The sequence below is a fragment of the Calypte anna genome, chromosome 18 (assembly GCF_003957555.1).
Source record: "Calypte anna isolate BGI_N300 chromosome 18, bCalAnn1_v1.p, whole genome shotgun sequence".
In the NCBI taxonomy this organism is placed as follows: Eukaryota; Metazoa; Chordata; class Aves; order Apodiformes; family Trochilidae; genus Calypte; species Calypte anna.
The window spans coordinates 991,741-1,018,812 of record NC_044263.1 but is presented as its reverse complement, the minus strand read 5'-3'; the positions used below and the strand labels follow the sequence as shown (position 1 = coordinate 1,018,812).

At 57.2% G+C, this 27,072-nt stretch overlaps 3 protein-coding genes across 4 annotated transcripts in view; 2 read left to right on the top strand and 1 right to left on the bottom strand.

Moving 5' to 3' along the window:
* Positions 1–20,305, top strand: part of SLC38A10 (solute carrier family 38 member 10) — a 31,773-nt gene extending 11,468 nt beyond the window's left edge. The window contains exons 7-16 of one of the 2 annotated variants that reach the window (XM_030461665.1): positions 1,385–1,487; positions 2,240–2,422; positions 4,266–4,377; positions 4,556–4,662; positions 9,358–9,511; positions 15,300–15,473; positions 15,825–16,301; positions 16,875–16,982; positions 18,204–18,383; positions 18,532–20,305. In XM_030461665.1, coding sequence (XP_030317525.1) covers positions 1,385–1,487; positions 2,240–2,422; positions 4,266–4,377; positions 4,556–4,662; positions 9,358–9,511; positions 15,300–15,473; positions 15,825–16,301; positions 16,875–16,982; positions 18,204–18,383; positions 18,532–19,658 — 2,725 coding nt within the window. In that variant the 3' untranslated portion in view covers positions 19,659–20,305. The remainder of the gene's footprint in view (positions 1–1,384; positions 1,488–2,239; positions 2,423–4,265; positions 4,378–4,555; positions 4,663–9,357; positions 9,512–15,299; positions 15,474–15,824; positions 16,302–16,874; positions 16,983–18,203; positions 18,384–18,531) is intronic. The other variant, XM_030461666.1, reaches the window with a different exon arrangement.
* Positions 20,306–21,535: 1,230 nt separating this feature from the next.
* NDUFAF8 (NADH:ubiquinone oxidoreductase complex assembly factor 8) lies at positions 21,536–22,366 on the bottom strand. Its single transcript, XM_030461667.1, has 3 exons — positions 22,225–22,366; positions 22,030–22,140; positions 21,536–21,933 (listed from the first exon to the last, which is right to left on the bottom strand). The coding sequence occupies exons 1-3, from the start codon at positions 22,303–22,305 to the stop codon at positions 21,913–21,915; spliced, it is 213 nt and encodes a 70-aa protein (XP_030317527.1). The 5' UTR covers positions 22,306–22,366; the 3' UTR covers positions 21,536–21,912.
* A 381-nt stretch (positions 22,367–22,747) lies between these two features.
* On the top strand, positions 22,748–26,841 carry TEPSIN (TEPSIN adaptor related protein complex 4 accessory protein). The gene is made up of 13 exons (XM_030461769.1): positions 22,748–22,830; positions 22,981–23,053; positions 23,203–23,294; positions 23,398–23,491; positions 23,642–23,709; positions 23,834–23,912; positions 24,157–24,228; positions 24,627–24,833; positions 24,940–25,114; positions 25,306–25,419; positions 25,506–25,584; positions 25,686–25,820; positions 26,018–26,841. The coding sequence occupies exons 1-13, from the start codon at positions 22,789–22,791 to the stop codon at positions 26,456–26,458; spliced, it is 1,671 nt and encodes a 556-aa protein (XP_030317629.1). The 5' UTR covers positions 22,748–22,788; the 3' UTR covers positions 26,459–26,841.
* Positions 26,842–27,072: the final 231 nt, after the last annotated feature.

Below are 27,072 nucleotides of genomic sequence, written 5' to 3'. Positions count from 1 at the left end.
CGTTTCTGGAGATGGCTGAGGGCTGCTCTTAGTGCCTGTGCTGACTTGCCTGTTAAGGAGGAGCCACGGGCTGGCTCCCTGTGTGAGGTGCAGTGTAACCCATCAGGTGGGGAGGGGTCCCTGATCCTTTGCTGCCCTTCAGTGCTGTTATTGTGCTTAAAAATAAACCCTGGCCAGGTCAGGACGTGCTGCCTCTTGCATGCTTTGTGTCCTCTTGCTCTGCTTGGAGAGGTGGCGATGGTCAGGAGGGCCCAGTGGTGTGGTTTGGGGGATTTGGGGACACGATGCTGCTCCCCCAAACCCACTGTGACCAAACTGGTGCCGTTAGGTGATGGCAGGAGGCAGTTGCTCCTGCAAGCCTGGCCCCCTGTGCCACCCCACACCTCTCTGCTTCCTTTCCTTCCTGGGCTTGGATGCTTGGCTGTTCCCCTGATGGGGCTGAAGTCCAGGATGCAGCTGGATAGTCCAGCAGAGGAGGAATCCAGGAGGGAGAGCCCCCAGGGGAAGCTGATCTCAAAATGGCCGTCAGGGGGCTGCATGTTGGGGGGTTTCCTGCCAGCCCGTGTGCTCAGCTTCCTTTGTGCAGGGATTAAGGGTTAAGGATTTTTCTGCTTGCCCTCAGCCTGACACACTTTCTGTTAATGGCTTTGTGCCCGACAGAGCTGGGGATACCCCCTTCCCATCCCACTGGATGCTCCCCCCCTTCTCCTGCGAGTTGCTTCAGTAACATGAAGCCAGGATGTAGCCGCTTGAATTAAAGTCACCAGAGGTTAATGAGTTGCTAAAATATGCACCTGATGTCAAACCCTACATTCCAGCTGCTTTCCAAGTCAGTAAATACCCCAAATCCCGTGGAACTGGCACTCCCGGCTCTCTACCAACCCAGCTCCAGCAGCAGCGCCGAAAGCTGACAGGCGTTTGGTTGTGTTTGTTTAACTTTCCTGTTAGACAGCACCATGCTCTAACCTCCTTCCTGCTTTTACTCCGTAAACACGGCGTTGCTTTAATTATCAGCCCAGAGAGCTCCAAGAACAATAATCTGCGATGCGCTGCCTGGCCCCCTGCCACTGGTGTTCCACTGGAACAAACGGTCATTCATTTTGCAACACTTTTGAACCAAAATGTTTACATCACACGTTCAGCTCCACGTGGTGGGGTGGGGAGAGCAGGAATATTTTTGCAACACTTAAAGTTATGAGTGTTCTGAAATCTCTTGGCATTAGCAGTATAAATTGTGGAATAGCAGCGAGTGTTTATGCTCCGTAGGGGGAAGGTGTCAGGGAGTCTTTGCTGCTGGGCTGGGGCAGGGAATGTGCTGGGGCTGGGTTTTTCTCTGTCTTTTTTTCTGCAGAAGATTTCCTTAATAATTTCCCCTTTTCTACAGTCAGGTCTTGCCTACCTATGACAGCTTGGATGAGCCATCAGTTAAAATCATGAGCTCCATATTTGCTTCTTCCCTAAACGTGGTCACCACCTTTTACATTATGGTAAGAAACCTCCCCTTCTCCTTCCTTGCCAGAGGTCATGTTCTGCAGGGGCAACAGGGGGAGGATTTGTCTTCAGTTGGGGCTGGTTCCTGCTTATCTGTATTTATTCTGGAAGATAAGTAGTTTTGCTGAAAGCAGAATTAGATGGGAGATGATGAACCCAGCAGCACAGGAGGCATTCGGAGAGTCCAGATTTTCAGCATGTCACCACGTTGGGTGGAGGCAGAGTGGAGACCCAGTTCATCCAGGCTGCTCTCTGCCTTCAGGGCCCAGCCTGAGCTGGAGATGCTGTCCAGAGTTTAGGAGACCACCTCCCAGCCCGTTGCAATTGAAAAGATGTGAAGGAAGTTAGGCTTCATAAAGCACCAGTTAGTAAAACCAAGTTAATAATTTCTGAGGAGGCTGTGGCTGTGAATCCTTACAGCCCCTTCCTCAGAGTGGCTGCTCCATGGGCCTGGCAGCAAGCAGAGTGTCCCTGCTCAGTGGCAGGGGCAGTGTTTCCTTGGTGCAGTGTCCTCCATGAACCCCTCTGCATTTGGTGAGAAACTTCCCTCTGCTGTTGGGGAAGCCCCACTGTTCCTTAACCACCTGTCTCAGCTTTTGGGGTGCTGCTGCTGGTGGATTGCTTTTGAGGAGGTGGCCCCACATTGGTCCTGTCTCACAGGAGGTCCCTGAGCTCCAGCTTCTTGTAAAGAACAGATAAGAGTGTGCTTTGGAGTCAAACCCCTCTGCTCTCTCCTCCTCTGGGACAGGTGGGCTTCTTTGGCTACGTGAGCTACACAGAAGCCATAGCTGGGAATGTCCTGATGAACTTCCCCTCCAACCTGGTGACGGAGATGATTCGAGTGGGGTTCATGATGTCAGTAGCTGTGGGGTTTCCCATGATGATCCTCCCGTGCAGACAGGCACTGAACACCCTTCTCTTTGAGCAGCAGGTAAGATCCTCATGTCTGGCCAGGCTGCCTTGGTGTGCACCTCTGAAACCTGCTCTGTGAGGGGCTACTCTGATTCCTTGGTTTCTGCTGCTGGCTGCCAACCTGGGCTACAAAAGTGCCTTGGTCCTTGGAGATGCTGTTGACAACTCCATGTTTCCAACCTGTGGGAGGTACTCACTGTCCAGAGGGACAAACCTCCTGCAGTGAAATCATGAGTGTGTGGGAAGGATGCTGCAAGAGGCCCTTCCTGCTCTGCTGAAGGGTTAATCTCTAGCACTTGGAGGTTCTTGTCCTCTCTGCAGAGGGGTTTAGTGGGTAGAAGTGCTGGAGCTGTGAGCCTCCAGCCCGGGGTTGCTCTGCTCTCTCCCCAGTCCCTGGCTGCTCCTTCCCTGCTCCACTGGGAATTTCGGCTCTGATGCAGAAGTGTGGCACAGTTCAGAGCTGAGACTGTTCCCCCTCCCCCTTGGAAAGAGGGAGAAATGTGCCTTTGGAAACAGAGGAGCCTCCTTACTTCCTGCTGCTCCAGCTGGCATCCTTTTGCTGGCCAACTCGATCTTGCTTTGCATTTAGCTCAAGCTTCTGTTCCTGGACTCAGAGCCCAGCCCAGCCTCATTTCTTCTTGCTTCTCTCTGTGCCTGCTCATTTCTGCTCTTTTATTATTATTCTCATCCTTACACCTCTGTCAGTACCTCCCTGAGCAGCCTTCTCCCCTCAAGGTTCAGCTGTCCCCTTTCTCCAGGGCCTGCCCTGGCTGTTGGGTGCTGGTCTGGCACAGAAGCAGGCGATGGGACACGGCCCTGTCCCCCATGTTCACCTTTCCCAGGGTCAGATCTTCAGGCAGCCTTTGTGACTGTAGTTGTTCTGTCTGACTTAGACTGTAAGTCCCTTGTGGCAGTAGCGTGTTCTCCTCTGTGTATTGTACAGCCCTGAGCATGCCGATGGTATTCAGTAAATAACAGTAAGAGATTGTGGGAATGTTCTGAGGCCTTTGTGTATCTGCATAAATAGAAACCTCTTAGGGCAGGAAATAAAACTTGAGCAATTTATAGCTCTAAATCCTGCCACTTCTGCCTGTGAGAAGCCCTCGGCTCTTTTCTCACGTCGGGAGGGCCCGAGGATGGGGGAAGATGATGGGTGACAGCCGGCGGGTGCGGAGGAGTTAGCACTGGAAACACTTGGGAGGGGCTTGGATCCCCCCTGGGCTCTGCTCGTTGCTCTTTGGGCTCTGACCCTTTCTCTGCTTTCTTCTCCCATCTGTGCAGGCACCCGCTGGCTCTCCAGGGCCTGTGGGTCTGCCGGGTCCTCAGCTTTCCACATCTCCTGCTCGGAGGGTGAGGATGGGGCGGGAAATGGAGGGCAGCTGGAACCCCTCCATGGCCAGCACCTCCCCTGCAGCACCCATCCTGCTCTCTCTCATCAAGCTGGAGGAGCCAGTGCAAGTGTTGTGGCACGGTGGGAGCAGCCCTGTTCCTGCAGGCCTTGGGGACACCTTGCCACAGCAAAACCAGAGCTCTTCCCCTGTCACCTTCCTCTGTCTCAAGCCCTTGGTGTTGCTCACTGAGTCTGGGGGGCTGCAGCTCTGCTTGGGGGCTGGCATGCAGCTGCATCTCTGGAGAGGAGGCAAACAGCAGATTTGGCTCTGTGCCCTTCCTCACTCTTGTTTTAGGGGTTCTAATGCATATGAAACCTGCCCAGCCACATCTAACTGACCCCCCAGCATTCACCTCCGTGGCGTGGAGGTGCTGAAGGTGCTAAGGTGCTGGAGCCTGCTGGGGTAACTGCTTAGGAGCTGTGGGGTTGTGATGCTGGAGCTAAACTCCTCCTCCTGCCCTTCCTCTTCCAGCAAAAAGATGGCACCTTTGCTGCAGGGGGCTACATGCCCCCGCTTCGCTTCAAAGCCCTGACACTGGCTGTGGTGTTTGGAACCATGGTAGGAGGCATCATGATCCCAAACGGTGAGTGAGGAGTTGGGGGCCAGGGCTGGTGGCTTGGCTGTGTTCTCTGGCCTCAGTTATTTGTTTTTCTGGGTGGGATGGCCGGGCTTGCACCCCAGGGGCTCAGCAGCCACCCGTGCTGCTGCTCTGGCTCTCCTGGAATGGACCTTTGGTGATGTCTCCTCTTCTTCTTCGCCAGTGGAAACAGTCCTGGGCCTGACTGGTGCCACGATGGGAAGCCTCATCTGCTTTATCTGCCCAGCTCTTATTTACAAGAAGATCCACAAGAATGCACTCTGTTCACAGGTCAGTGCTGATGCTGCTTGATGTCTCCCTGAGCCCTCTGCAGAGCCTGGGAACAGAGTTAATTAGGCTGAAGCAGAGAAACTGCTCAGCACCTCCTCCAGCCTCCCCCTCCAGTCTGCCCAGTACAGGTGGGAGCCGTTCTGGTCGGGTGCTCTGAGCAGCATCACTTATGGGTACATAGGCAGAGGAGGTGCTGCCCTGTCCTGTGCTGGAACACTGTCTGGTTTTGTGTCTCCAGCAGCAAGCCAAGGATTCATTTCATGCATTAAATGCTTCTGGTGGGCTTCAGGTTCTGTATCTGCAGAGGGAGAAATCCAGGCAGGCTGTAAACCTCCCCAGGCCTTCCATCCTGACCCACCCGGGCTGGATAAAACAAACATAAGCTCTCAGCAATGCAGCTCTTGCTGCTGACCCTCAGCTTTCTGGTTTCAACCAAAATAATACTAAAAAAAGGAACACACACATAGAGGTGTTGCTGCAGGAATTGATTTCTGAAAGTCCGGGGTCGTCCGGAGGCTGTTAGAAGCTGAGCTTTTCCTTTTGCTCCCGTTTGAACTCAGCTCCTCAGGGACTGAAACACAGTGGCTCTTTGCTGGGCTGGGTCTGTGCTTCTGCAAATACTCTGCTTTTGGGGGGCTGAAATTAACAGGTTTTGGTTTGTTCTAAGAATAACTTCACCCACTGCCTTTTAGCAGGCCTCTGCCCCAGCATTGCCAGTCGCGACAGTGCTGGGCTGGGAAGGTTTTTGGCAAACTGCAGAGTCAGCAGGGGCAGAGCAGGACATTTTTGTGGGTCCTATGGAACTAATGGCTTTTTCTGTGTTTAATGACTTGTGGGTTTGCAAATGTACATGGCAGTTTTTAAGCGGGATGTATTTTTTTTTTCTCTCCCCACGCTTTCTCTGACACAAGGAAATAATCCAACTTTCCAGCTTTCCCTCTGAATTCTGACACTTTGCTCCTAACTTCTTTGAGTGAAACCCCAAGCAGCAGTCTGAATGCCAGCCTGGATTTTTTCAGGGAAACAAAGAGCACTTTCAAGAATTGCTTTCTGTTCCAGCCCAGCCAGAATGTTTCTCTGCAGTGCCTTGAAACTGCACTGAGGATGTGCTGAGCTCTCAGACTGCCTGCCCAGAGGCGACTGTCAGCTGCCCTGGGTCGAACACTGGGGCCCACACAATACTTGACCCCAAGCACTGGTCACAAGGCTGGTGGAGATGTTTTATCCTGCAGAAATCCCCACAAAGGAATAAGGGTTTATCTCTAGCATCAGCCCTCAGGTTACCCTGGCATTTCAAGAGGCTGGTAACAAGCTGTTCAGCCTTCTCTTGAGTGATCCATTGCCTGTCAGGGTTGCATACTTGCTTTGACTGATGCTCTGAAGTGCTGCAGTGAGGGCACACCTGCCTTCAGGAACACACTGGGCTGCAGAGCACCTCCCCAGTTCTGGGCCCACCCTCTCCTTGTTCCTCCAGGTCCTCTGCAAAGTCTCATTTATTCTTTCCCTGAAGCTCTGTCTTTGGTCTCCTCCAGCATTCCTGCTTGCTTTGATCAGGGTGCTCCACTCCATTAAAACCTTCTCCTGGCAGTCAGGGGGGAGAAGGAGCCAGCCCTGGGCATCCCCATCCCTGCTTTCCCCTGGTTGAACAATGTACGTGTATGTTCTCCCTCCCTCCATCATCCTTAGCTTCCTTCTAAAGCCACAGACCTTCTCAACACCTTATTCTTGCTGGAATTATCTCTGCTCTTGTGGTGCTGCTGCTGAGAACTTGGCTGCTTTTATTGGGCCACCTCTGGTGTCCAGCAAAGTCCCATGTCAGGGCTGGTGAGATGGGAAGCTGAGAGTTACCAGCAGGGGAGATGTTGCTGGGGCTATGAATTCAAGTGGTGCAGAGGGTTCCAGTGGGAGGAATATGGGCTGTCCCAGCTGCTTGCTGGCCAACAAAGAGCAGCAGCAACCTCTGCCAGAGAGTTGTTAATTCTTGCAGCTGACCAGGGCTGGGGACACAGCTCAGGCCAGGCTGGGGGGGTGGCTGGGTTGAAAGACTTGTTGTGTTGGAGAGATAATTGGGTAGCAGAGCAGTTACAAAGCCTGAAGTCAGGCGTGCAGTGCTGAGGGACCCAAGGAGAGTGTCCCCTGGCTTTGGTTAAGCACAAGGTGTGTTCCTGTCAAGGTGCAGTCCGGGTCCTGCTGCCCCCCAGAGCCAGGGGACGGAGCGGGGTTTGGCAGAGTGCTGCCGAAGGTCAGGTTGAGGTCTGTAAACAGAGTGTTTAACTTCTAACAGGAAGGTGTTGGCTTCCCAGTGTTGACACAAGCCTGTCCTAGAGGCCCCTCCTAGGGAGACCAGCCTTGCTGTTGTCCCAGTTGGGGAAGAGGAGCTGGAGAGGCTGCTCCAGGTCAGGAAATGACTCCTCAGTCTCACTCCTGTGCGGATGGAAAAGAGATTCCCCTCTGCCCTGCCCTGGCCACCACTCCAGCACACCTCCACTGCCAGCTCAGCCCTCCAAACACAGCCTCTCTGTCCCAGCCAGCAGAGCAGCCCCATGGTGACCATTCTGGGGGTGACCGGGGCTCTGCATTCCTTCACCATGACTCTGTCCCTCCGAGTGCTCCCTGTCCAGTGCAGCGTGGTTTGGAGGATGCCGTCACTCCACACAAATGCAGTTGGTTGTTTTTTTGTGTGTTTTTTTGTTTCTTTTTTTTTTGCTTTTGCTTCCCGCTGATGGCCCAGGCGTGGTTAGAGGAGATGATCTGAGCTAATGACACCTCTGTACAAAGTTCGAGTTACCTTCTGGGAGGAAGGAGGGCCGAGGGAAAGCGACCAAGCAGAGGAAATGGCCCCATAAACTTCCTCTCCTCAATTCCTGTCCGTGCTCAGAGTGCTCCTCTCAGGAGACAGGCTCTTGGCTTTGCTGGCCTGCCTGGTGGAGGGGTTTGCACGTCCTCTGGCCACATCTACACTGAGAGGTGCTCCTGGGGAAGGGTGACAGCCCTCAGGGGGTTTGCTTCTCAGAGGTGTGGAGGAGATTCCTCCTGCAGGACCACACGCTGGCTGAGAACAATCCCAGTGCTCAGCTCTTCAGGTGGACGTTTGGGGGCAGGTGGCTCCCTGCCTGTGTTTGGTTTCTTCAGCCTTGCCACCCCACGTTCCTCTTCTTTTGATTGCCAGATGAGCCTCGGTGGTCCCTTGAGCACAAGCTGCCTGGTTTGCCATGCCATAACTATCTCCATGGAAGGAAGCAAAAGTGTGGACTACTTCATTCTGGTTGTCAGTTGCTGAGGGGGGCAGGTGAGGAGGAGGTGGCTGACTGGGAGGCTGAAGGTGAGGGACAGCTGCTGGTCCCCACAGCCCTGCTGTGGCTGCTCTGGGAAGCTCTCAGATCAGCTCCCAAAGTGAAACCATCAAAGCAGTTTGAATCCCAGGCACTCGGGCCCTGTGCTTCCCATTAAGATAAGAAACAACAAAAATCCTTTTAAAACACTTCACATTTGCAGCCATTTCCCCTCTCTCCCGTGTTGCTCCTGGTTCCTGTGGCATCAGAATAGATTCCTCTTTGGGGAAAAGGGCTCTTCCTCTCCACTGTTGTTTCTGGAAGGCTCCAGAGCATCCTTCCCGTTGCAAGGAGCCTTTTTGCTCCCTGTGCACCCACTCGGGTGAACTTCTGTTTCCTTTGCAACATCTCCAAGGTCTGGCCTCTGCTCCCTGGCCTTGCTGCTCACCCCTTGTCCAGAGCTGCTTCACATCCTGCCAACCTTTGCCTTCCCAAGGTGTCAGTCTGTCTCTCTGTCTGTCTGTCTGTCTGTCTGTCTGTGGGGAGATCTCCTGAGAGGGGATCTCCTGGGCTTTAGGCTCTCACTCTCCTGCTCCTCTTTCCAGGGCAGTCTCCCTTGGCATGGAGGAGAGGAAAGCATTATCTCTCCTTTTTACCCTGTGTTTTAACTTCTCCTTTCAATTTTGCTGCTTCTCCCCTTTATTTTCAGTTTTCTGCCTCCAACAGCTGCAGCAATGCTCCCCTGCACCTCTTCCTCTAGTATCCTTTTATTTTGTTCTGCTTCCTGTAAATTGGGATGTAAATGCTGCAGGGTGAGGACTCTGGGGGAAGAGAACAAGTCCTGCAGGATCTGAATCTCTCTGGAGCTGTTTTTATTCTCTTCAGTCCCAGCTTTCTGGAAATCCACGAGTTACTTCTTCCAAGGTTCTTTAGCACTGACCACCAGGAGCTGTGTGTGGACATCTTGTTCTCAAAAAACAAGAGTTTTGAAACAGCTCCCAGGAAACCTTTCTAGGCTGTAAACAGGTCAGGAACCCCTCTTCTCAGCCAGACCTGATTTCATTGTGTTTTGCTGCTGGAAATACCAGGCAATGAGTCTTTGCAGCTGGACTTGTGTCTACCATATGGACTTTTCTACCCTTACCTCCCATCCACTTCTGGTACAGGAGCTGCCTCTGCAGTAGGTTCCAGCACTGACACTCTCACTGCTATGTCTCTACATCCCAAGTACAAACCTCAGCCAAAAAAACTGCTTTTTTTTTTTTTCTTTTCACCTCTTAAACTTCTCTGATCTCCCTCTCATTGAACCTATGTAATTGCACTGAGCTTTGGATGGTTTGGAGCCCCTGTTTGGGTGGGGAAGGCTGTGCAGGGCAGTCCCATTGGTTTGGCTCTGCTAAGTGCAGCTCTGCCCCTTGTGCAGATCATTCTGTGGATTGGACTGGGAATACTGGTTATCAGCACCTACACCACCTTGTCTGCAACAGAGGACCCACCAGGGAAGACAGAAGTGGTGGGCTTGGAGCACCTGGACAGGGAGGAGAACAGGATTGACCAGGATTCACTCAAAATCCCAGGTATGTGTCGTGCTTCCCAGCTCCACCTCTTTAAAAAGAATGGTTTGGTTTGGTTTGGATTTTTAGAAGTGTGGTGGAAGAAGGGTCATTTCCAGGCAGCTCTGTGCATCTTCACAGTATCCTGGAGACTCATTAAAAAAAAACCAAAGTGGCTTTGCCCTCTGCACAAGCCTGGTGGTAGCTTGTGGGAGTTGTTCTTTTGGGAAGGAAGAGGAGAGGTAGGGCACAGGGACTGGGGTTCCCAGCTCTCCCTCTTTGGGGTGATAAATGCAGCTCTGTGAGCACAGCTGAGTGCTGGCCACCTGTAGGAGGGTGTGAGTGGCCAAACAGGGCTGCTTTCACCACTCCTGCCAGCCCATTGTCCGCGCTCCCAAGAACGAGCCATTCATTCCCACTCAGAGGTATGGAAATTTATGGGCACTGACTTTTTTTTTTTGGTGGCGAGGATATAAATTTGGATTGGGTTTTAGCTCTGACAAAGCCCGTGATTATGCCTCAGCTTTGTTTACTGGCTCCTGTTATTTATTATTTGTTTACTGTGGCCGTTGATGGAATTATGGCCGATCCCTCCCTGCCCCAGCTGCAGGCTCGCCGTGCAAGGCCATGCCTGGCAGGTGTCTCCTGACCCCGCTGCCCCTCATCCCTGCCTGTGTCCTGTTTCTTTATTTTATTTTTCCTTGCTTCTGCTCCTCGTGCCTTTCTTTTTGTTGTTGTTGTTGTTGTTTGGCTTTGGGGAGGCCTTGAAATATCCTCCCTGAGACTGAGAAACGGAAGCGAGCAAGGGGCTGTCTCTTCTGGAGATTATCCTCCCCCCTGCTCCTTGGCTGCGTTCCTGCTGAGCAGCTTGGAGTGGCTCTGAGACACCCGTGCTGCCACCGATAACGTTTGCTCCTGGCTTGCTCCATCCCTGGCAGCCAGGGGGGTTTTTATGCCTTCACACTTGGGGTTCCCCCGAGGTGCCTCCTCGGGATGCCCGGGAACTCTGAGCAAGGAGGAGGGATGCGATTGAATTCTTCTGTCTTGGTTAATTTTGGAGTTGTGGTGGCCAAAGAACAGCTGCTGGGTTCAGGAGGAGCTGCTCATGACATGTGTTCTTGGGACTGGGAAAGTGAAAACCCAGTCCCATAAAAGATGGGGTCCTCTGGAGGCTGCTGAATCTCTTCTCTCCTTCTCCATGCGAGCTGGGGTCGGAGCATCCAACCCTGCTCAGTCACCCTGCTGGCTCCATACTCAGCAGCATCGTCCCCTCTTGCTGCTGGATTTAATAATCCTACAGGAGAGGGAGGCGGGTTTAGTGCTCTCTGTTCATGAACCTCCCAGGGAGGAGCTCCCGGGGAGTGCTCAGCTGCCCAGCACCATCCCTCTGATGGCAGGGGGGCTGCTGGCTCTGCCCTGGGGAGCAGAGCCCAACCTGGGGGCTCCATCCCTGGGGACAAGGACCTCGCAGGGCAGCCGGGAGAGCTGCTGCTGTGAGCCTTGGATCCGTGCCTCCCTGTGCCTCTGCAGGATGTTGGCTTGACTAGCAATGAGAGGCAGTAAATGGTGCCCTTCTTCCTCCCCCCTCATCCTCACCCGGCTTGTTTTGCAGAGGAGGGAGCCTGGAAAACCCCGGAGCAGCTGCATCCTGCCACCCCAGGGGCTGCCTCGTGTCACCTCGGTGCTCTCCTGCTCCCTGTTCCTCACAGGGTGCTGTGGAATCCCACGGCTTCTCCCGGGGGGCTGGCAGTGGGTGCTCAGCCCCAGCCCCACTCCTGGAGCTTGGTTGGCCGAGGAGAAGCCGGGGGCTGCATGGGGCCTTTTCCCACCCCTGCCTTCCCCTCCTGACTTGTGCCTGTCAGCATGTGAGAGGAGTTTTATTGGTCTCTTTGATGTTGCAGAGACCAGAACTGTACAGACTTTCATTAAAACCCTGCCCTGTGGGCCCGGGGATTATGAATATTAGAACATTGCCCTTTTATGTGAACACGTATTGACCAGCGAGCTCTGAGCAGTGTTTTTACTAACGACACCCAAGTGCCCATTACAGCCCCTGCCTGGGTTGCTGGAGGTTTACTGTCAGCAGCTCTTTGGGAGAGGTATAAAACCCCTTTCAGAAGCGTTCTGCCTCTCCGTGCAGCGTGTGCGAGGATGTTAAAAGGTTGCTAAGCTGCCTGTGAAAGCTCAGGAAGGCAATTATCCATTTAAAAAAAAAAAAAAAAAAGTGGGGGGGGAAAAAAAATGAAAAAAAAAAAAAAAACTAATTAGGCAATTTCTCTCTGAATTTGAAAGCACCCTAGAGGGTCTCATGGGGTGGATTAAGATTTTGTAATATTTTTCAGCTCCTCACTCGATCGTTGCTGCTTCATTTTCTTTCTCTGGCGTTGTGCAATATCGGGTAACAAAGACCTGATTCAAACTGCTTATGTAAGAGTGGCCTTTCCCCCACGCTCCGTCCCTCTGTCCATCCCTACGTCCATCCCTCCATCCAGGACCTGGTGGGCTCTGTCACACAGACTTGGGCCAAACTTGGGTCTGTGTTTGGCCACCCCGCCGGCTGCGGCGCGCGGCAGGGTACGATGCCCAGGGCTCCCTTCTGCCACTGCCCCGTCTGTGTCCCCAAAAAGGGACCTGTCCGGCCCCAGGCTGCATCCCCGCCGGCGTTCTTAGCCAGAGCAGCCCCGAACATGTGTGCAGTGTGGATTATACCCAGCTCCTAATAGCTGCAGGAACAGCTTGACGCTGCCGCAGCTCTCCCTGGTGCTTTGTGCGAGCGAGCTTTTAATAGCGCCTGTGACACAGAAAAGGAACTATCAGCCTCCTGTAATTTGGGTTCGTTTTTACTGCTGGTGCGTCAGGAGACAACTGTGAACTAATTTCAGTGATGCCATTCGATAACCTTGTGAAATCTGTAACCATTCCAGGGGGAGGGGGGGAGATCCCGGAGGGATGCGCCGGGCTCCCCGGGGTGCTGCTCCCTGCCCTGCTCGGGGGCTGTGGGGCTGCTCAACCCCTTGGAAGGCTTTGGTTTGCCCCCCAGTCCCCTGCCCTGCTTGTTCTTGTTCATTCTCCTTCGCAGGGTGCATCTTGCTCCATTTCAGGGTGCTGAAGAGATTTAAGCAGGTCCTGGACCCCGTGTCCCTTGCCAGCCCCCAGCTGATGGTCCCTGCTCTGGTGCTTGGGGCATCGCTCAGCCCCAGGGAGAGGGTGGGTGTCCCTGAGCTGCTGTAGCTGTCCCTGGGGCTCCCCCAGTCCCTTTGCTGGATCCCTGGGGATCACAGCGAGGTTCCTCTCGTTGCCTGTGCTTGGAGCATGGTGTTTGGACACAGCTTTCAGCTACGGTGGACGAGAGCAATAGGAGAAGGGTGTGAGGAGGGATTTAATGCCTTTCTGGGACCGTCGCTACTCTTCCCAACCAGGAGCTGGGGAGGGAGGGAGGGAGGGAGAGAGGGGGGGGAAGGGAAGCTTTTAGGTTGCTAATCATGAAATTTTATTGCAGCCTAGAGAGGCTGTTGGCAAACCACAACACACACGCACGCACACACACAAATCAGTTGCAGAGAGCCCCGGCTTCCCGCGAGCAGCTCCCGAGCCTCCTCGGCAGGACCCACCGGCAGCAGAGGCAAAGCCAACCCTCCCGGTGCTGCCCAACGCCCAGGTCTGCTTTGTTGGGAGCAAAAAAGCTTTTGCAGCCTCTCAGGCCTCGCTCATAAAAGATTCAGAGGCGCAGCGTTACTGTAACGCTCTCCAAAGGGACCTGGAGGGCGACGAGACAGTGAGAGCGATTATTACACATCCTGAGCAAAATTGTTCTCTGCAAAACCACATATAGCCCCTTATAGATTTCCATGCAGCATGAGAGGTCGTTAATTCACGCCCTGATGATGAACTTAATTTTGTTTCCTGCTGAGCAAATGACGGCTTAGAGGCAACTTTGTCTTATTATGGTGTGGAGGTTTCTTTTTTTTCTTTTCTTTTCTTTTTCTCTTTTCTTTTTTTCTTTTTTTTTTTTTTGGTGTTTTGTTTGTGTTTTGGTCTTTTCTTGCATTGTTTGCAGAACACAGAACATGTGGCTGCCTCTTGGTTTATGATGGATGCTGCTTCTCCTGGCAGCAGGGCCTCCTCCAGCCCCTTGGTCCCATCCGGGACCCCCGTGGGGGGTTTCACCTGCTGCAGGGTCCTCTGGCCAAACCCTGCCCTGCATCCTGGGCTTGTTCTGGTTTTAACTCCTCCATTTCCCACCTGCATTGAAAGTTTCCCCACCACTTTTCATTTATTATTTTTTTTTTTATTCCCCCCTTGCCCACCCACCGTGGGAACAGCTCTACCCACAGCGCAGTTCTGCAGACCCTCTGGTTTCAGTCCTCTCCCAAGGAGCCATCTCCCGCCTTCATGAACCAATTAACAAGAAAACTTTCCTCCAAGAGAGTAAATAATTTCTTGCTGCGAGGCCAGACTGTAGCTGGGAACATCCGCAGCCATGCTGAGTGCTCCCTTCCCCGGCCTCAGCCTCCTGCTTCCCAGGGCCCCCGTCCAGGGCCGGGCACCGGTTCCTGCAGTCCCCATTTTCCTGAAAGGAGGAGGAAGAGGAGGAGGAGGAGTGTCCTGCCCTGACTTGCTGAGCCCTGGGAAGTCCCTCAATGGAGAGAGAGAGAGAGGGTCCCCTTGGGTACCAGATTTCACGTTTCTCAGAAAACCCAAGTTCTTTTCCCCTCCCACTGTCATTCCCAAACCAAAGGAACGTGGGGAGCCGGCCAGCCCCGGCCCTTCGGGGGGTGTGGAGCTCGGGGCCAGCGAGTCCAGGTTTCTGGAGAGGCTCTGGATCCTTCTGGCATGGACCCCTCTGGGCCAGGATTTTGTACTTATGTTGTTGTGTGGTGGTTTTTTTTTTTCCCCAGCCGGGGTAAGGCCCACGCAGCTGAAGTTGTGGCAATCTCTTCTTTCCCATGAGTTCATCTTGTAATAAATCGCACCAGCCCTGCAGAGGGGGAGGAGAAATTTGAAAGATGTTTATAGAATTAATTCCCCAAAGGAAATCTCATGGGGGAGGGCGAATGGGGGGAAGAGTTGGGAATTATTTTTTATTTTTTTATTTTTATAACAGAAGATAGATTTTTTTTTTTTTTTTTAGTTTGCTAGATGGAAAAAAATCTGCAGAACAACTTTAGTGCTGGGAAACAATTAGATTTCCTCCTCTGCTGCTCTTCTAAGGAAGAGTCCACATCGTGTGGGTCGTCCTTTGCCACCCTGGGGTGCGAGGGGACCATTCCCATCCCCTGGGACATGCCAGGAATTCCACGTAGTTACTCCAGTGCTTGGTTTGACTGGGATGCATCCTCCAGAACCACCCGCGAGTCCCCCGTCTCTCTCAGGAGTTTCTCCTGGTGCTGTTTACTCATTTACTTCACATTCCTCAAAAGTGTGCCTTCTGCAGGGTCCTCCCGTCTCCCTTGTGGCATTCCAAGGGCAGGGGGAAAAAAAGAATACAAATAAGAGAGGTTTTGAGCTGCTTTGCAGCATGCTGGGGTCTGCAGCCCGATTCCCCTCGGTTTTCCCCAGGGGTCCGGGCTGGGGGAGCCGGGAGGATGCTACCATCTGGTGGCACAGCTTGTGGCTGCAGCCCAGCTCCATCCCAGCCTTGCTGCTTGCCTTGGGCTTCCATAAAAGCACGGGGTATAGAGAACAAATAAATGGCCCCAGAACAAAAGCCCCCCCATCTCTGTATTAAGGCTGGAGGGGAAGAATCTGCTGGCTGGTTGTGATCCCCTGGGGTGCAGCCAGGAGTGACCTCCTGCAATGAACTGTCCTGCAGAGCAGAACCCGGCGGTGGAGGAGGCAGAGGATGACAGGGATAAACCCAAGCTGCTGGAGGAGAAGGAGGAGATGGAGCAGCCACAAATCAAGGTGCCCATGGAGGTACTTGAGAGAGAGGAGGAGGAGAGAGGAAAGCTGGACGAGAAAGTGCAGCTCGACCGTCCCGATCCAGGTAACAAGGGAAGGGGATGGTTTGGGGGCTGGTTTTGGGGCTGGTTTTGGGGCTGGTTTTGGAGCTGGGAGGGGTGTGCTGCAGGACTGTTCCAGATAAAGGTCCTGATCTCATTACCTCAAAGTGAGTCAGTTTGGTGCTCTCAAGGCTCATTAGAATAATGGAATCATTTAAGTTGGAAAAGACCTTTAGGATCTTTCAGTGCTTATCCATTTCCTCATCCTACCTCAGGAATCCTCCTCCTGGTGAGGAAGGAAAGGCAGGGCTGAAGGGGAGCGGTGGGTTGGGTGCCCACTGAACATTCCTCCCCCAGTCCCAAGCCCCCCTAACCCTGCCTGTCACCCACCCTAGGGATTGCCCTGCCCGTGGGGGAAGCTCATCGCCACGAGCCGCCCGTCCCGCATGACGAGGTGGTGGTGGACATGGGGCGGGAGCAGGAGGAGTCCGATGAGAACAAGCTGCTGCCTGGAGGAGCCAACAACCACCAGCTCAATCCAGAGCCACCGGGAGCCCTGAATCCCCAGAAAGAGGCACTTGGCCCAAAACAAGGGCAGGAAGCGATCGCTGAGAACCAACTGCGGGGAGGGACTGACGAGCCCGTTAAGAATCCAAAGAACGTCCTGGAGGTGGTGGTGGTGCAGCAGGATGGAAAGCTGCCACACGAGGAGCTGGGGCCAGACAAACAAGCAGTGGGAGCCAAGGCACAAGCTGCCGTGCTGGACGGCGAGAAGAAAGCTGAAGCTGCAGGTGACAGGGAGAAAGCAAAGCCCCAGCTCCCCAGGAAAGCAGGAGAGGCTGTGAACTCCGTGGAGAAGGAAGATGACCCTGGTAAGCTGCTCCCATGGCTGCTCCTCCCAGCAAAGCCTCCTCCTGGCCCATAAACCCCTCCCGAGGGTGGGCACTCGGGTTGTTCCTACCTGCATCCCAGCGTTGCCTTTTCATTCATGGGATTAGCACGTGAGCCCCTTGCCCAGCTGCTGGGGAGGAGGAGGAATGTGGAGGCTCTGACAGGGCCTGTAATAGCTGTCAGACAGTTGTTTGCTGCCCTGCTAAATGTCAGGAGCTGAGCTGTTCCTGCACGGCTCCAACTCGCTGGGGACGCGGAGCGGGGAGCTCTTGACAGGTAACACATTGCTAAGTGCCCGTCTAAAAGCTCGTTAGAACCCTCCTTGCATTTTAATTGGCTGAGGTAGTTAGGGCTGGCTGGCTGCCACCAGTCTGTAAGATTGTTAAATCTTTTTTGATTTTTTTTTTAATTTTTTATTGCTTCCCTTGCAGCCATCGGGTTGAACATAAACTGTGCTGGCTTAGGCAGGGAGGGACAGCACAACCCTGAGTCATTTTAGAGAACATCTGCTGCTGGAGCATCCTTACTGACTGCTAAGGGCTGTCTGTTCACAGGTGAGAACCAGGCGCTGCCTCTCCTGGACAGAGCAGAGCAGCCAGAGCAGAGGGAGACCCAAAACACCAAGGAGAAGCCACAGGAGAACGTGGAGAGCAAGCTGGAGGGTGAGCACGTGTCCATGGGTGTGCAAGGAGGGCACAGTGCTGGGCAGAGAGCTGTGTCCTTCTGTGGAGCCTGGGTGCTGGTCCTGTGCCCTCAGCCCTTTCTCCTGTCAGGCTCAGCTTCAGCCTCACCTCACCAGAGGAGCTGGAGCCCCAGCACAGGGGGGTCCCGTGGCTCTTTGCCTTCCTTCAGGGCCAAGGTGGTGGGTGTTTGGTGTGGTGGGGGTCTGCTCTCCTTTGTTTGGTGGCTGCATCTTAGTTATCTAATTATTTTCTTTCTTTCTAATTATTTTCTTTCCATTCTGCATTGTGATGGGACTTCGAATGCTGGTGGTGGGTCTGGGCTGTGAGGACTGTTCCCATCTCAAGGAGGATGCAGGGCCATGAATTGCCACAGGGTTTTCCCAGATCTCAGTCTGTGTGGGACGTGCCAGGGATGCCCTTCCATGAGGGTGTCACCAGAAGGTGTTCTGGGCTTGTTCTGCTCCTCTGCCCAGAGCTGAGCTTTGTACCCAGAGGGTGGGAAGGGTGGAGGAGCTTCAGGGGAGTGAGGGTGCACAGCTCCAGGGATGCTCTCTGCAAAGAGCTGTCCCACTGGGACCCTGACTGGGGGCTCCAGCTGTTGCTGCTTGGAATCAATTGGTCTCTTGGAAGGATCCAGTTCCCCCTGGCAGCCCTGGCTGTCCCTACAGGGGCAGAGGGGGAATTCTGGGGCCCTGGGCTAATAACACCATAATATGAAAGGGAAATATTTCTCTGGAATCACTTGGAGGGTGATCAGTGGGGGCAGTGTGTGCTGGAGAGGGGCCAGGGATGGGGCAGCCACAGCTTCTCTGGGCCACCCTCACACCAAAGAATTTCTTCCTAATGTCCAACCTAAATCTCCCTTCTGCCAGGTTAAAACCATTCCCCCTCCTCCCACCACTCCCTGCCCTTGTCAGAAGGGCTTTTCACCATGCTCAAAGCCAAATCCTTTGGCAGGGTTGTTTGGTAGGGGTTGTCCTGGCTAAACCTTGGCTAAACTGGGAGAAGAAACAGCAAGAGCCTCTTCTCACCCTGGCTGTAACCCAGGACTTGTCTCCTGAAAAGCCTCAGCTCAGTGTCTGTACCTCGCATGCTGGGTCTGTGTTTCCATGTAGGAAAGATGCCAAGAGGTGAGGAGTGAGGGGTTGGGTCATGGATTTATTTCTCCTCTTTTTCCTTCTTTTTTTTGCCCTTTTCTAGGAGCGGGGCAGGCGAAGCTGCTGGAAAATGCTGTGCTGCTGCAGGTGATCAAGGAGCAGCAGGTACAGCACAAGCAGCTCCTGGACCAGCAGGCAAAACTGCTGGCTGTCATCGAGGAGCAGCACAAGGAGATCCACCAGCAAAGGCAGGAGGAGGGGGGAGAGGAGAAACCAAAGCAAGGTAAGAACATCACTGGAGAGCCTTAAAAATTGGGCTGGGAGAGCTCTGAGTCCCTGGGACACGTGGCAGAGCCCATTCCTGAGCCTGTTGTGCAGAGAGGGAATCCAGTAAGGAAAAGCTCTGATGTGTTGGTTTTTCTGTTCCCCAGCAGAAACACAGCCAGAGCCTGCAGCCCCCCTCCCCAGGAGCCGGGAGGATGAGGACCTGGGAGCAAAGCCCCTTGGCCAGGAGGGGCTGGAGCACCCTGGGCATCCCCCAGACTCAGTGGAGCAGCACAGGGAGACTGCAGGAAAGCCCAAGGAGGCTGCACACAGGCGTGAGATTCCTGGGGTTCCTCCCAAGGTGTTGCCACAGGAGAACAACAGAGCTGTTAAAAATCCCGTGGAGAACCAGGATCCCCTCCACAGGGATGCCCAACACATTCCTGCAGCCAGAAACCACCTGGAAAAGAAGTCCTTGGCAGAGGATTTGGGAGGAGATCGTGAAGCCAAAGCTGAAAGAGACATCCACCAGAAGAAGAATTCCCTGAAAGCTGTGGAAGTAGCTACAGCTCCCATCCAAAGAGAACAGCTGGGGCCTGCCAAAGTTCAGGCAGTTGCAGGAAAGAGTCTGGAAAGAGACTCAGGACTGGACCTTAAAGCCAAAGGACTGAGTCAGGTGGAGCCCAAAGACCTGGCAGTTGCTCTGGACTCCTCCAGCAAAAGGAACGTGGCAGAGAGTGAGCAGCACCTACGGGAGCATCGGAGAGGTGCAGGCACAGAGGGAGCTGAGGGTGCTGGCAGGCAGCAGCAGCCCTGGCAGAGGGACAGAGGGGAGGTCAGGGGAGGAGTTCCTCAGGAGGTGGTGGTGGACGTGGGCCAAGCCCCTCAGGGAGGTGTGAGGAGCAAGCAGAGGCAGGGGGATGGAGGCCTCTCAGACGATGCTGAGAAGAAACCAGGCCCTGAGGATGCTGCTGCCCAGAAACCTGAGAAAGGAGCAGCTGCCCAGGGTGAGCAGAACCCCGACCACGACATCAAACCCAACCGGGACCTGAAACTGCAGGCGGACCTGGACCTGCGCCGGAGGAGACGGGACCTGCTGCCTCCCGAGGAGGAGGAAGAGGAGGAGGAGGCTGCCCGGGGGGCAGGGGTCTTCATTGGGCTGAACCCCCTCCCAGATGTGAAAGTTAACGACCTGCGGAGCGCCCTGGGGACGCGGCTGCAGCAGGGGGTGGCAGAGGGGGCTCAGCAGGTGGTCCACAGCCGGCAGATCCGGCAGGTGCCGGGGGGGGACTGAGCCGGGGTGGTCATCTCGGTGGGTGGCTCTGGGTGTTGGCCACGGGCACCGGGCCCAGCAGCTCCCTGGGGAAGGGTCCAGATGGGGTTTTTTGGCTGCCGTTGGCTCAGGCAGGAATTGGGGCTGGGCCAGCAGCACGCAGGGCTCGGACCCCCTGGGATCCCTTTGGACCTGGGAGAAGCATCCAGGGGACAGGGGGGCTTCTCCCTTCCTGTGGCTGCAGGTGGGTGGGAAGGTGGCAACCTTGAAAGGAACCTTCTTTCTCCTCTGGGTTTCAGAGGTTGCTGTCCTCCTCAGTCCCCTGCCAGGCCAGCTCCCCGGGACCTTTTACACCATCTTGTTCATATCAGATTGCCTTCTCCTGCCAGCTCTCCACTCCCCGAGGTGTTCCTCCATGAGGTTCCTTCCTTGGGAAGGCATCTCCAGTCCCAGCCTCAGGTCCCTTGGCCCAGGTCATGTGGGGTGTCAGGAGGAGGGAAGCCCGGGGTCTCAGCTCTCAGGAAAGGCTTTATTCTGGAGGAGCATCAAGTCAGGAGTTGAGAACCAGCTTAGTCATTCCCTTTGGTGTTTCTCCTGGAACGGGAGCTGTTAGTCTTGCATGTTTTAGGAGATAGTTGTGGTTTAGGAACCTAGTTTAGTAGAAACGCTGCCTTAAACGGGCACAACTGCTGCTGTTGTGCTGCCTCTGCTCCCAGGGATGTCACGGGGTGACCACACACCAGCAATAACCCAGAGCTGTTCCTTCTCCACCCTCCCCGGATGCTCAGCTCCCATCTCTGCTTTCCAGCTCCACTTCTCCAAAGTGCATTTATGAAACTCAGCCCGGGGGGCTGCAGACCCCTCCCTTTCCCCAAACAGCTTGGTTTGGTTTTTTTTCCTGCAAGAGATGACTCGTTTGGGAACAAAAGCTGTGGCTTGACAGGGTGGGCACAGGGGCTCGGGCATACCTACCTCTTCTCTCTGCAAGGCAGCAGAGCCTCTTTGCTTCGTGTGTCCTCCCCAGCCCCCTGTGCAGATACATCCACAGGTATCTGTACTCTGCCCCTGGAAATGCATTTTACCAGCGAGGAAGGGAAAGGCTTCCAGGAGAGCCCCTGGTTTGTTTCAGGTTCCCAGCCAGCATTCCATCCGTTTGGATTTTATTTTGTTTTTACATCCTGACCTGCGAATGTAAGAAATCAGAAATCCCAAAGCTCTCACTGAGAACGGCTGAAATGCCCCAGCCTGGAGCCTACAGACCTCATCACTGTGGTGGTTTTTTTATATATCCCTATCTCAAAAGTGTCTTTGGTAAACTCAGCCTTGTGTGGAGTTGGTGTCTGCTGGGCCCTCGCAGAGCCAGGGATGGGTTATTTCTGTCACACCAGCTCTGGGCTCTCACCACCCCTCTGGGAGCCCTTTGCTCCTCTTAAGTTCTCATTACAACACGACGGACCCACAGCCAGGACTGGGGGGAGCTTCAGGAGGACCCCCTGCCCCCTTCCCCGTGACTCTCATGGCCTTAACCCCACGGTACAAGTCACCTCCTCCATTTCGCTGTCGGGAAGCACAAGGAAGGTGCCCGGGAGCCCTGGAGCTGCTCCCCGGCTGTCAAACACAGCTCCACCCAACCTTCCCAAATCCAGGGGAGCCGGAGCAGGGGCTGGATCTGCCCCTTCCATCCCGGCTGGGGCTGGGTCTGCCCCTTCCAGCCCTGCCTGGGGCTTTGTTGATGTTTTCTCGGTGAAGACAAAAGGACCAAAGATGCTGCGGACATTCCTCGGGAACAGCCCTGGAGCTTCATCACCTCCTCATCCCCGGGGCGGACAGCGCCGGAGGGAAGGCTGAGCTCATCAATAAAATCAGCTGAAGCATTTTGATCTGAATTCTTTGTTTGTTTTTTTTTATTAATTAAAAGGCGATGCGGGAGCTGTACCCACGCACCGGGTTGTGGCTCCCTGTCACTCCGTACTCCCGGGGGTTCGGTGTCGAAGGAAAAGGGACCTTTTTGGGTTGGTTTGAGATCTTTTCTACCCTGCTGCTGGGGAAGAGGAGGGGGAGCTGCCCTGGGAACCTGCTTGGGGGAGAAAAACCTCCAAGCCGACACCGGGGGGATGGAGCAGGAGCCGAGGAGCCGGGGCAGGGTCGGGGCTGCTCCCCCAGCGCCCCCTCCCCTTTTATTCAGTAATGTCAGAACAACCCGGCTGGACCGTGAACGGTTTTATTTCCGAAGCGTCTCCAGGCTCTGGGCGGGTCAGGGGTCCCGGTCCCGGTGTCACTTCGGCGTCGTCTTCGCCTGCAAAGAGCCGCGGGTCAGACCGGGCCGAGGCTCCCGGGACCCGCATTATCCCCGCCCCTTCCTCCCAGCACCGGTACCGGTACCGGTACCTACCGCCCGGGCGAAGCAGTCCCGGAGCGCCCGGAACTCCTCCAGGCACACGTCCCGCCGCAGCTCCGCCGGTCCGGCCGCCGCCGCCGCCACGCACCGCCCGTAGGCAGCCGCCTGCGGGGAACGAGAGGGGCGGGCAGCGGGCAGCGGGGCTCCCCGGGACCCCCCTCCCGCCTCCCGTCCCCGCCCCGGCCCCACCTGCTCCCCGCAGCCCCCCAGCAGCGCGGGGAAGCGCCGCAGCCGCGCCCGAGTCCGCAGCCAGACCCCGCGGCCCGACATGGCCGCCGCCACCTCACGATGCGGACGCCGCCATTGCGGGGAGGCGCTGATTGGCTGCCCAGCCTGCTCGTCAAAGAGCGGCGCCCTCGGATTGGGTGGCGGCGGGACCCCGCCCCCTCGGTCTCCTCTACCGGCGGTGAGCCTATCAAAGCGCGGCTGCTTTCTGATTGGGTGATCCCAATCGGGATCGGCCCGGAGAAGGCGTGGATTGGTTATTCGCGGCCACACCCTCCTGCCGCGTTCTGATTGGTCGTTTGACGCCGCTGGCTCTGATTGGTGGACGTGCCCGGTGTTTACTTCCCCTCTCCTGCCCGTTTGCCGCCGGCCTCAGCCCGCTCAGACACTTCCGCCCGAAGCCCCGCCCTTCCTCCCCGCTGATTGGCCAACGTGCAGCGCCTCGCTCTTTGATTGGTGCACAGGCACTGCCGGGGGGCGGGGCTCGGACGCCGTGGCGGTGCGGGCAGTGCCGGTACCGGCAGTGTCATGGCGGCGCCGCTGAGGGACCGGTTGAGCTTCCTGAGCCGGGTACGGGAGGGAGCGGGAGGGCTGCCTGCGGCCGTGACGTCACCGCCCCACCCGTGACGTCACCACTGCCCCTTCCCGCCGCGCCTCCCCGGGGCCGGTCCCGCAGCGGGGCTGGGCAGGGCCCCGCTCACCCCCTGCCTCCCCCTCCAGCTGCCGGTGCTGCTCAGGGCCACGGCGGACGACGACGTCCCCTGCCCCGGGTACCTGTTCGAGGAGATCGCCAGTATCCTTCTGGGGAGCGGGGACGGGGGTTGCTGCGGGCTGGATGCGGGAGGTCCGGGGGGGCTGGAGGAGGAGGAGGGGGGGGTTGGGAAGCGGGGGGGTGCTGGGGACCCCTGGCCCGGGGGCCGCAGGATCCCTAACCCCCCCCAGAGATCTCCCAGGAGTCTCCCGGCAGCAGCCAGTGCCTGCTGGAATACCTCCTGACCCGGCTGCAGAGCAGCTCCTGCCGCGTCAAGCTGAAGGTGGGTGGGGGCTGAGGTGCTGAGGGGCTTTTAGAGGAGCCCCGAGGCCGGGGGGATGGGCTGGAACCTGCTGGCTGCCTCACCCCCAGCCCTCTGCCCGCAGGTGCTGAAGATCCTGCTGCACACCTGCACCCAGGGCTCCCCACAGTTCCTCCAGGACCTGAAGAGGAACGCGGGGTTCATCCGGGAGGCAGCAGGTGAGGGGAGCTGGGATGGGGAGTGGGAGCTGCTGGGAGAGCCCAGGGAGGCTCCTGCCCATGGGGCTGTTCCAGAGGCTGGGATCGGGGTCCTGCTCTGTTCCACGGGAGCTGAGCACCCCCCAGCCCTTGTCCCCTCCTGCCTTGCAGCCTTCTCCGGGCCCCCAGACCCCCTCCATGGGAATAGCTGGAACCAGAGGGTCCGGGTGGCTGCACAGGTCAGTCCCAACCCCACTCCTGCTCGGGGCAGCTCTGCAGTCCCCCAGCCCCATCTTGGGGCCAGCCGGAGTGCCTGGTGCCCCCCAGCTCTCTCCCCACACCCCTTTCCCTCTCTCCTGGCAGGATTTGGCCAGTGTTCTCTTTTCCGAGGTGCCCCTGGCCCCCCCCTCCACGCTGCCAGCCCGGCCCCTGCCCCCCGCTGGTGAGTGCAGCCCCTCAGGGCCCCAGCACCTCCCTGGGGGGCAGCAGTGGGTGTGGGGAGGGGGCTGCAGACCCCAGTGATGGATGCCTGGCTGTGTCCCCTGCAGCTCTGGGCACAGGGGAAGCAGAGGGATGGGGGCCCTGGTCCCAGCTCCTGCCCCAGACACTTGCAGAGGGGAGGGACAATGGCAGGGGGGGCCCCAAACCCCTGTGCTTCCCCTGAGCACCCCCTGTGCCCCCTCCAGGCATGGGCTCCAGCCCCAGCCCGGGAGGCTCCTTGCAGGGATTTGGCTTCAGCAGTGAGAGGAGCAGCTCTGGTGAGTCCTGTGCCCCCCAGCCCCTCAGCCCTAGGTCCTGTCCCCCCCCCAGCCCCAGGTCCTGCCTGCAGGGACACTAAGTTCTGGTGGTGCTGGGAGGCACCAGACCCGGTTCCTGTCTCTCTGGGGGTGTCCCTGGGGGTTCAGGCAGAGCTCCCCTCACCCCTTGCTGGGTGCAGCTCTCTCTGGTGGGTGCTGGGGCTGGGGGGGCTCTGCTGGGTCCTTCCCTGCTGGCAGCTGTGATGTGGGTCTGGGGGATTTGCTCATGTCCCACCCCGGGTTTTCCTTGCCCAGCCCCAGGTCTGGGCTGTCCCTGGAGCCCCTCCTGCAGATCTCTGCTGTCCCCTGGGGGGGGGTGGGTGCCTCGGGGTGCTCCTGACCCCCCGTTCCCTGCCCAGGCTCCCCGGGGGAAGCTCTGCTCAGCACCATCCAGCGTGCAGCTGAAGCCGTGGCCCAGGCTGTGCTGCCCGGCCCGGGGGGCCCCCGCCCGCTCCCTGGGGGGCTTCTCCAGGATTCCTACCAACCCGTCAGAGCCCCCTCTCCCACCAGGAGCTCCACTGGAGCTGTGAAGCCACCAGCAGCCACCACATCCCACAGCACCCGAGGTTGGCTCCATTCCTACTGCTGGCGGGGAATCCCCAGGAGGGTCTGGGGTGGGTTTTTTGGGGGGTCTTGAGGGGGGGTCTGCCCTCACTGTTGATGTCCCTGCAGTCAGGCACCATCCGGGGCTGGCAGGAGGTGGTTGGGAGGAGGCTGACAGTGGGCACAGCTCCCAAGACTCCTCCCAGGGGAACGGTGACTTGAGCAGAACCTCGGATTCCTGCAGCAAATCGGGCAGTGACAGCCACTCGGGGGGCAGCCGGGAGCTGAGCCAGGGGGCTGAGAGGTGAGAGTGGGGCTGGGGGGGTCTCCCCTGAGTCCCCCCCCCCCAAGACCCTTCCCTCCTCTCCAGGAACAGCACCCTGTTTTCCCCCCCTGTTAATCTGAATTCTGGGATGTTTGGCTGCCCGGAGCAGCTTGAGGGGAGGGTTGGAGGGTGGAGGGGTCCCTGTCCCCATGAAGGGTCTCCTGGAGCAGGGGGGATGCTGACAGCCCTGGTGACTGCCACCGGGAGGTGAACCTGGTGTCGGTGCTGACCCGTGGCCCCAGAGTCTTCCTCACCAGGGAGGAAGCTCAGCACTTTGTCAAGGAGTAAGTGTGTCCCCCCTTGGTGACTCCCCGGGGTGCTGGGAGCAATCTCTGTGGCCCTGACCCACCCCCAAACTCCTCACTTCCAGGTGTGGGCTGCTGAACTGTGAGGTGGTCCTGGACCTGCTGAACAGGGCCCTGGAAGACCCCAGTGACAGTGTCAGGATGGTGAGGATGCTCCTGGTGATTCCTCCCCCGTGGGGTGCCCCGGGTGGGAGGGTCAGGGGGAAGGAATCACCCCCGGGGGGTTTCTTGGTGTCTCCCTGCAGAGATCCATGGGTGCCATCTCCTCCCTGGGCTGCTCCGACCTCCTCCCCCTTGACCAAATCTTTGCCAGCACCCGGTGGCACCTCCAGCAGCTCAGCAGAGGCAGCCCGGGCCCTGTCACCAACCGAGCCACCAAGGTGATGCCTGGGATGTCCCCGTGTCCCCTCCCTCATCACGGGTGGGGGGGCTCCCTGGGACACACACACACGGTTTTGTGTGACCCGGAGGGGGTGGGGATTGCAGGGATCCCCTGGGACACAATGGGGGGTGACCCCCATAACTGGGAAGGGGTTTTGTGGTGAAGCCCCCTCCCCAGTCCCACTCTCTCCCACAGCTCCTGAGGCAGCTGGAGGCTCTCTGCAGTGGACACCCCACCCACCGGACCCCCCACCCGGACCCACACCTCACCGTGGGCTCAACCCCACACCCCGGGGACCTGCTGACAGACACCGACCCCCCTGCAGACCCCACCATCCTCACCCCCCTGACCCCAACCCCACAGCCCCCGGCTCCACCGGGCCAGGACACCCCCGGGGTGGCTGTGCCCCAGGAGCCCGAGGTGGCCAGCGGGCTGGCAGGGGACCCGGCCGGATCCCTGTCCCTCTTTGCTGGCATGGAGCTGGTGGCCCGGCCCGGTGAGGTCCTGCTGGGCCGGCCCAGTGTGGTACCGTGCCGGGACTCCCTGCAGGCCCAGCCACGGACACTGCCCCGGGATGGACAGAGCGGCCCCGAGGGCCCCCGCCAGCCCTCAGCCTTTTCCTTTCTCAACCTGTAGCTCCCGGGAGGGCTGTGGGGGCTTCCCCACCCTGGGATGTGTCCCCCGTGGGACCCCCACACCCCCCCCGGCAGCCCCACAGCCCCCATCCCACAGCAGAGAGGGAAGAGGGGGCTTGGGGTGTGAGGTGGTGGGGGGGCCCGGGGCTTTGGGACGGTTCTGATGTCCCTCACTGGCATTTTGGCCAAAATTCCCCATTTCTGGGGATTTCCGTGGCCTTCCCCCAGCACCCCCCGTGCGGGGAACAGTCAGTGCCTGCGGGGGGGTGGTTTGGGGACCTGGCCATGGGGTGCCCCATGGCCCCCAGCCTGTGGGGTTGGGGTGAGGGGAGACGACACTGTGGGGCCGGGACCCACCAATAATAAACCCCACGTCTGGCACTGGCACCTCCTGGTTTCTTCCTGTGCTGGTGCTTCCACAGCACCCCCTGCCCCATAACCCCCCCTGCCCCATAACCCCCCCTGCCCCATAACCCCCCCTGCCCCATAACAACCTCCCCTGCCCCACAGCCCTCTCTGTGCCCCACAACCCCACCCGCCCCATAACAACCCCCCCTGCCCCATAACCTCCCCTGCCCCATAACCCCCCCCCGTAGCCCCCTCCCCACCCCACAG

What these genes read in the sequence shown, in the direction of transcription:
- NDUFAF8 (XM_030461667.1), bottom strand. Translation starts at nt 22,305, where the DNA reads ATGTCGGGCCGCGGGGTCTGGCTGCGGACTCGGGCGCGGCTGCGGCGC. An exon ending in TGGGGGGCTGCGGGGAGCAG is followed by an intron (nt 22,141 to 22,224) that starts GTGGGGCCGGGG and finishes CGTTCCCCGCAG; the next exon opens with GCGGCTGCCTACGGGCGGTG. An exon ending in GGGACTGCTTCGCCCGGGCG is followed by an intron (nt 21,934 to 22,029) that starts GTAGGTACCGGT and finishes GGCTCTTTGCAG; the next exon opens with GCGAAGACGACGCCGAAGTG.
- TEPSIN (XM_030461769.1), top strand. Translation starts at nt 22,789, where the DNA reads ATGGCGGCGCCGCTGAGGGACCGGTTGAGCTTCCTGAGCCGG. An exon ending in CACATCCCACAGCACCCGAG is followed by an intron (nt 24,834 to 24,939) that starts GTTGGCTCCATT and finishes ATGTCCCTGCAG; the next exon opens with TCAGGCACCATCCGGGGCTG. An exon ending in CCAGTGACAGTGTCAGGATG is followed by an intron (nt 25,585 to 25,685) that starts GTGAGGATGCTC and finishes GTCTCCCTGCAG; the next exon opens with AGATCCATGGGTGCCATCTC.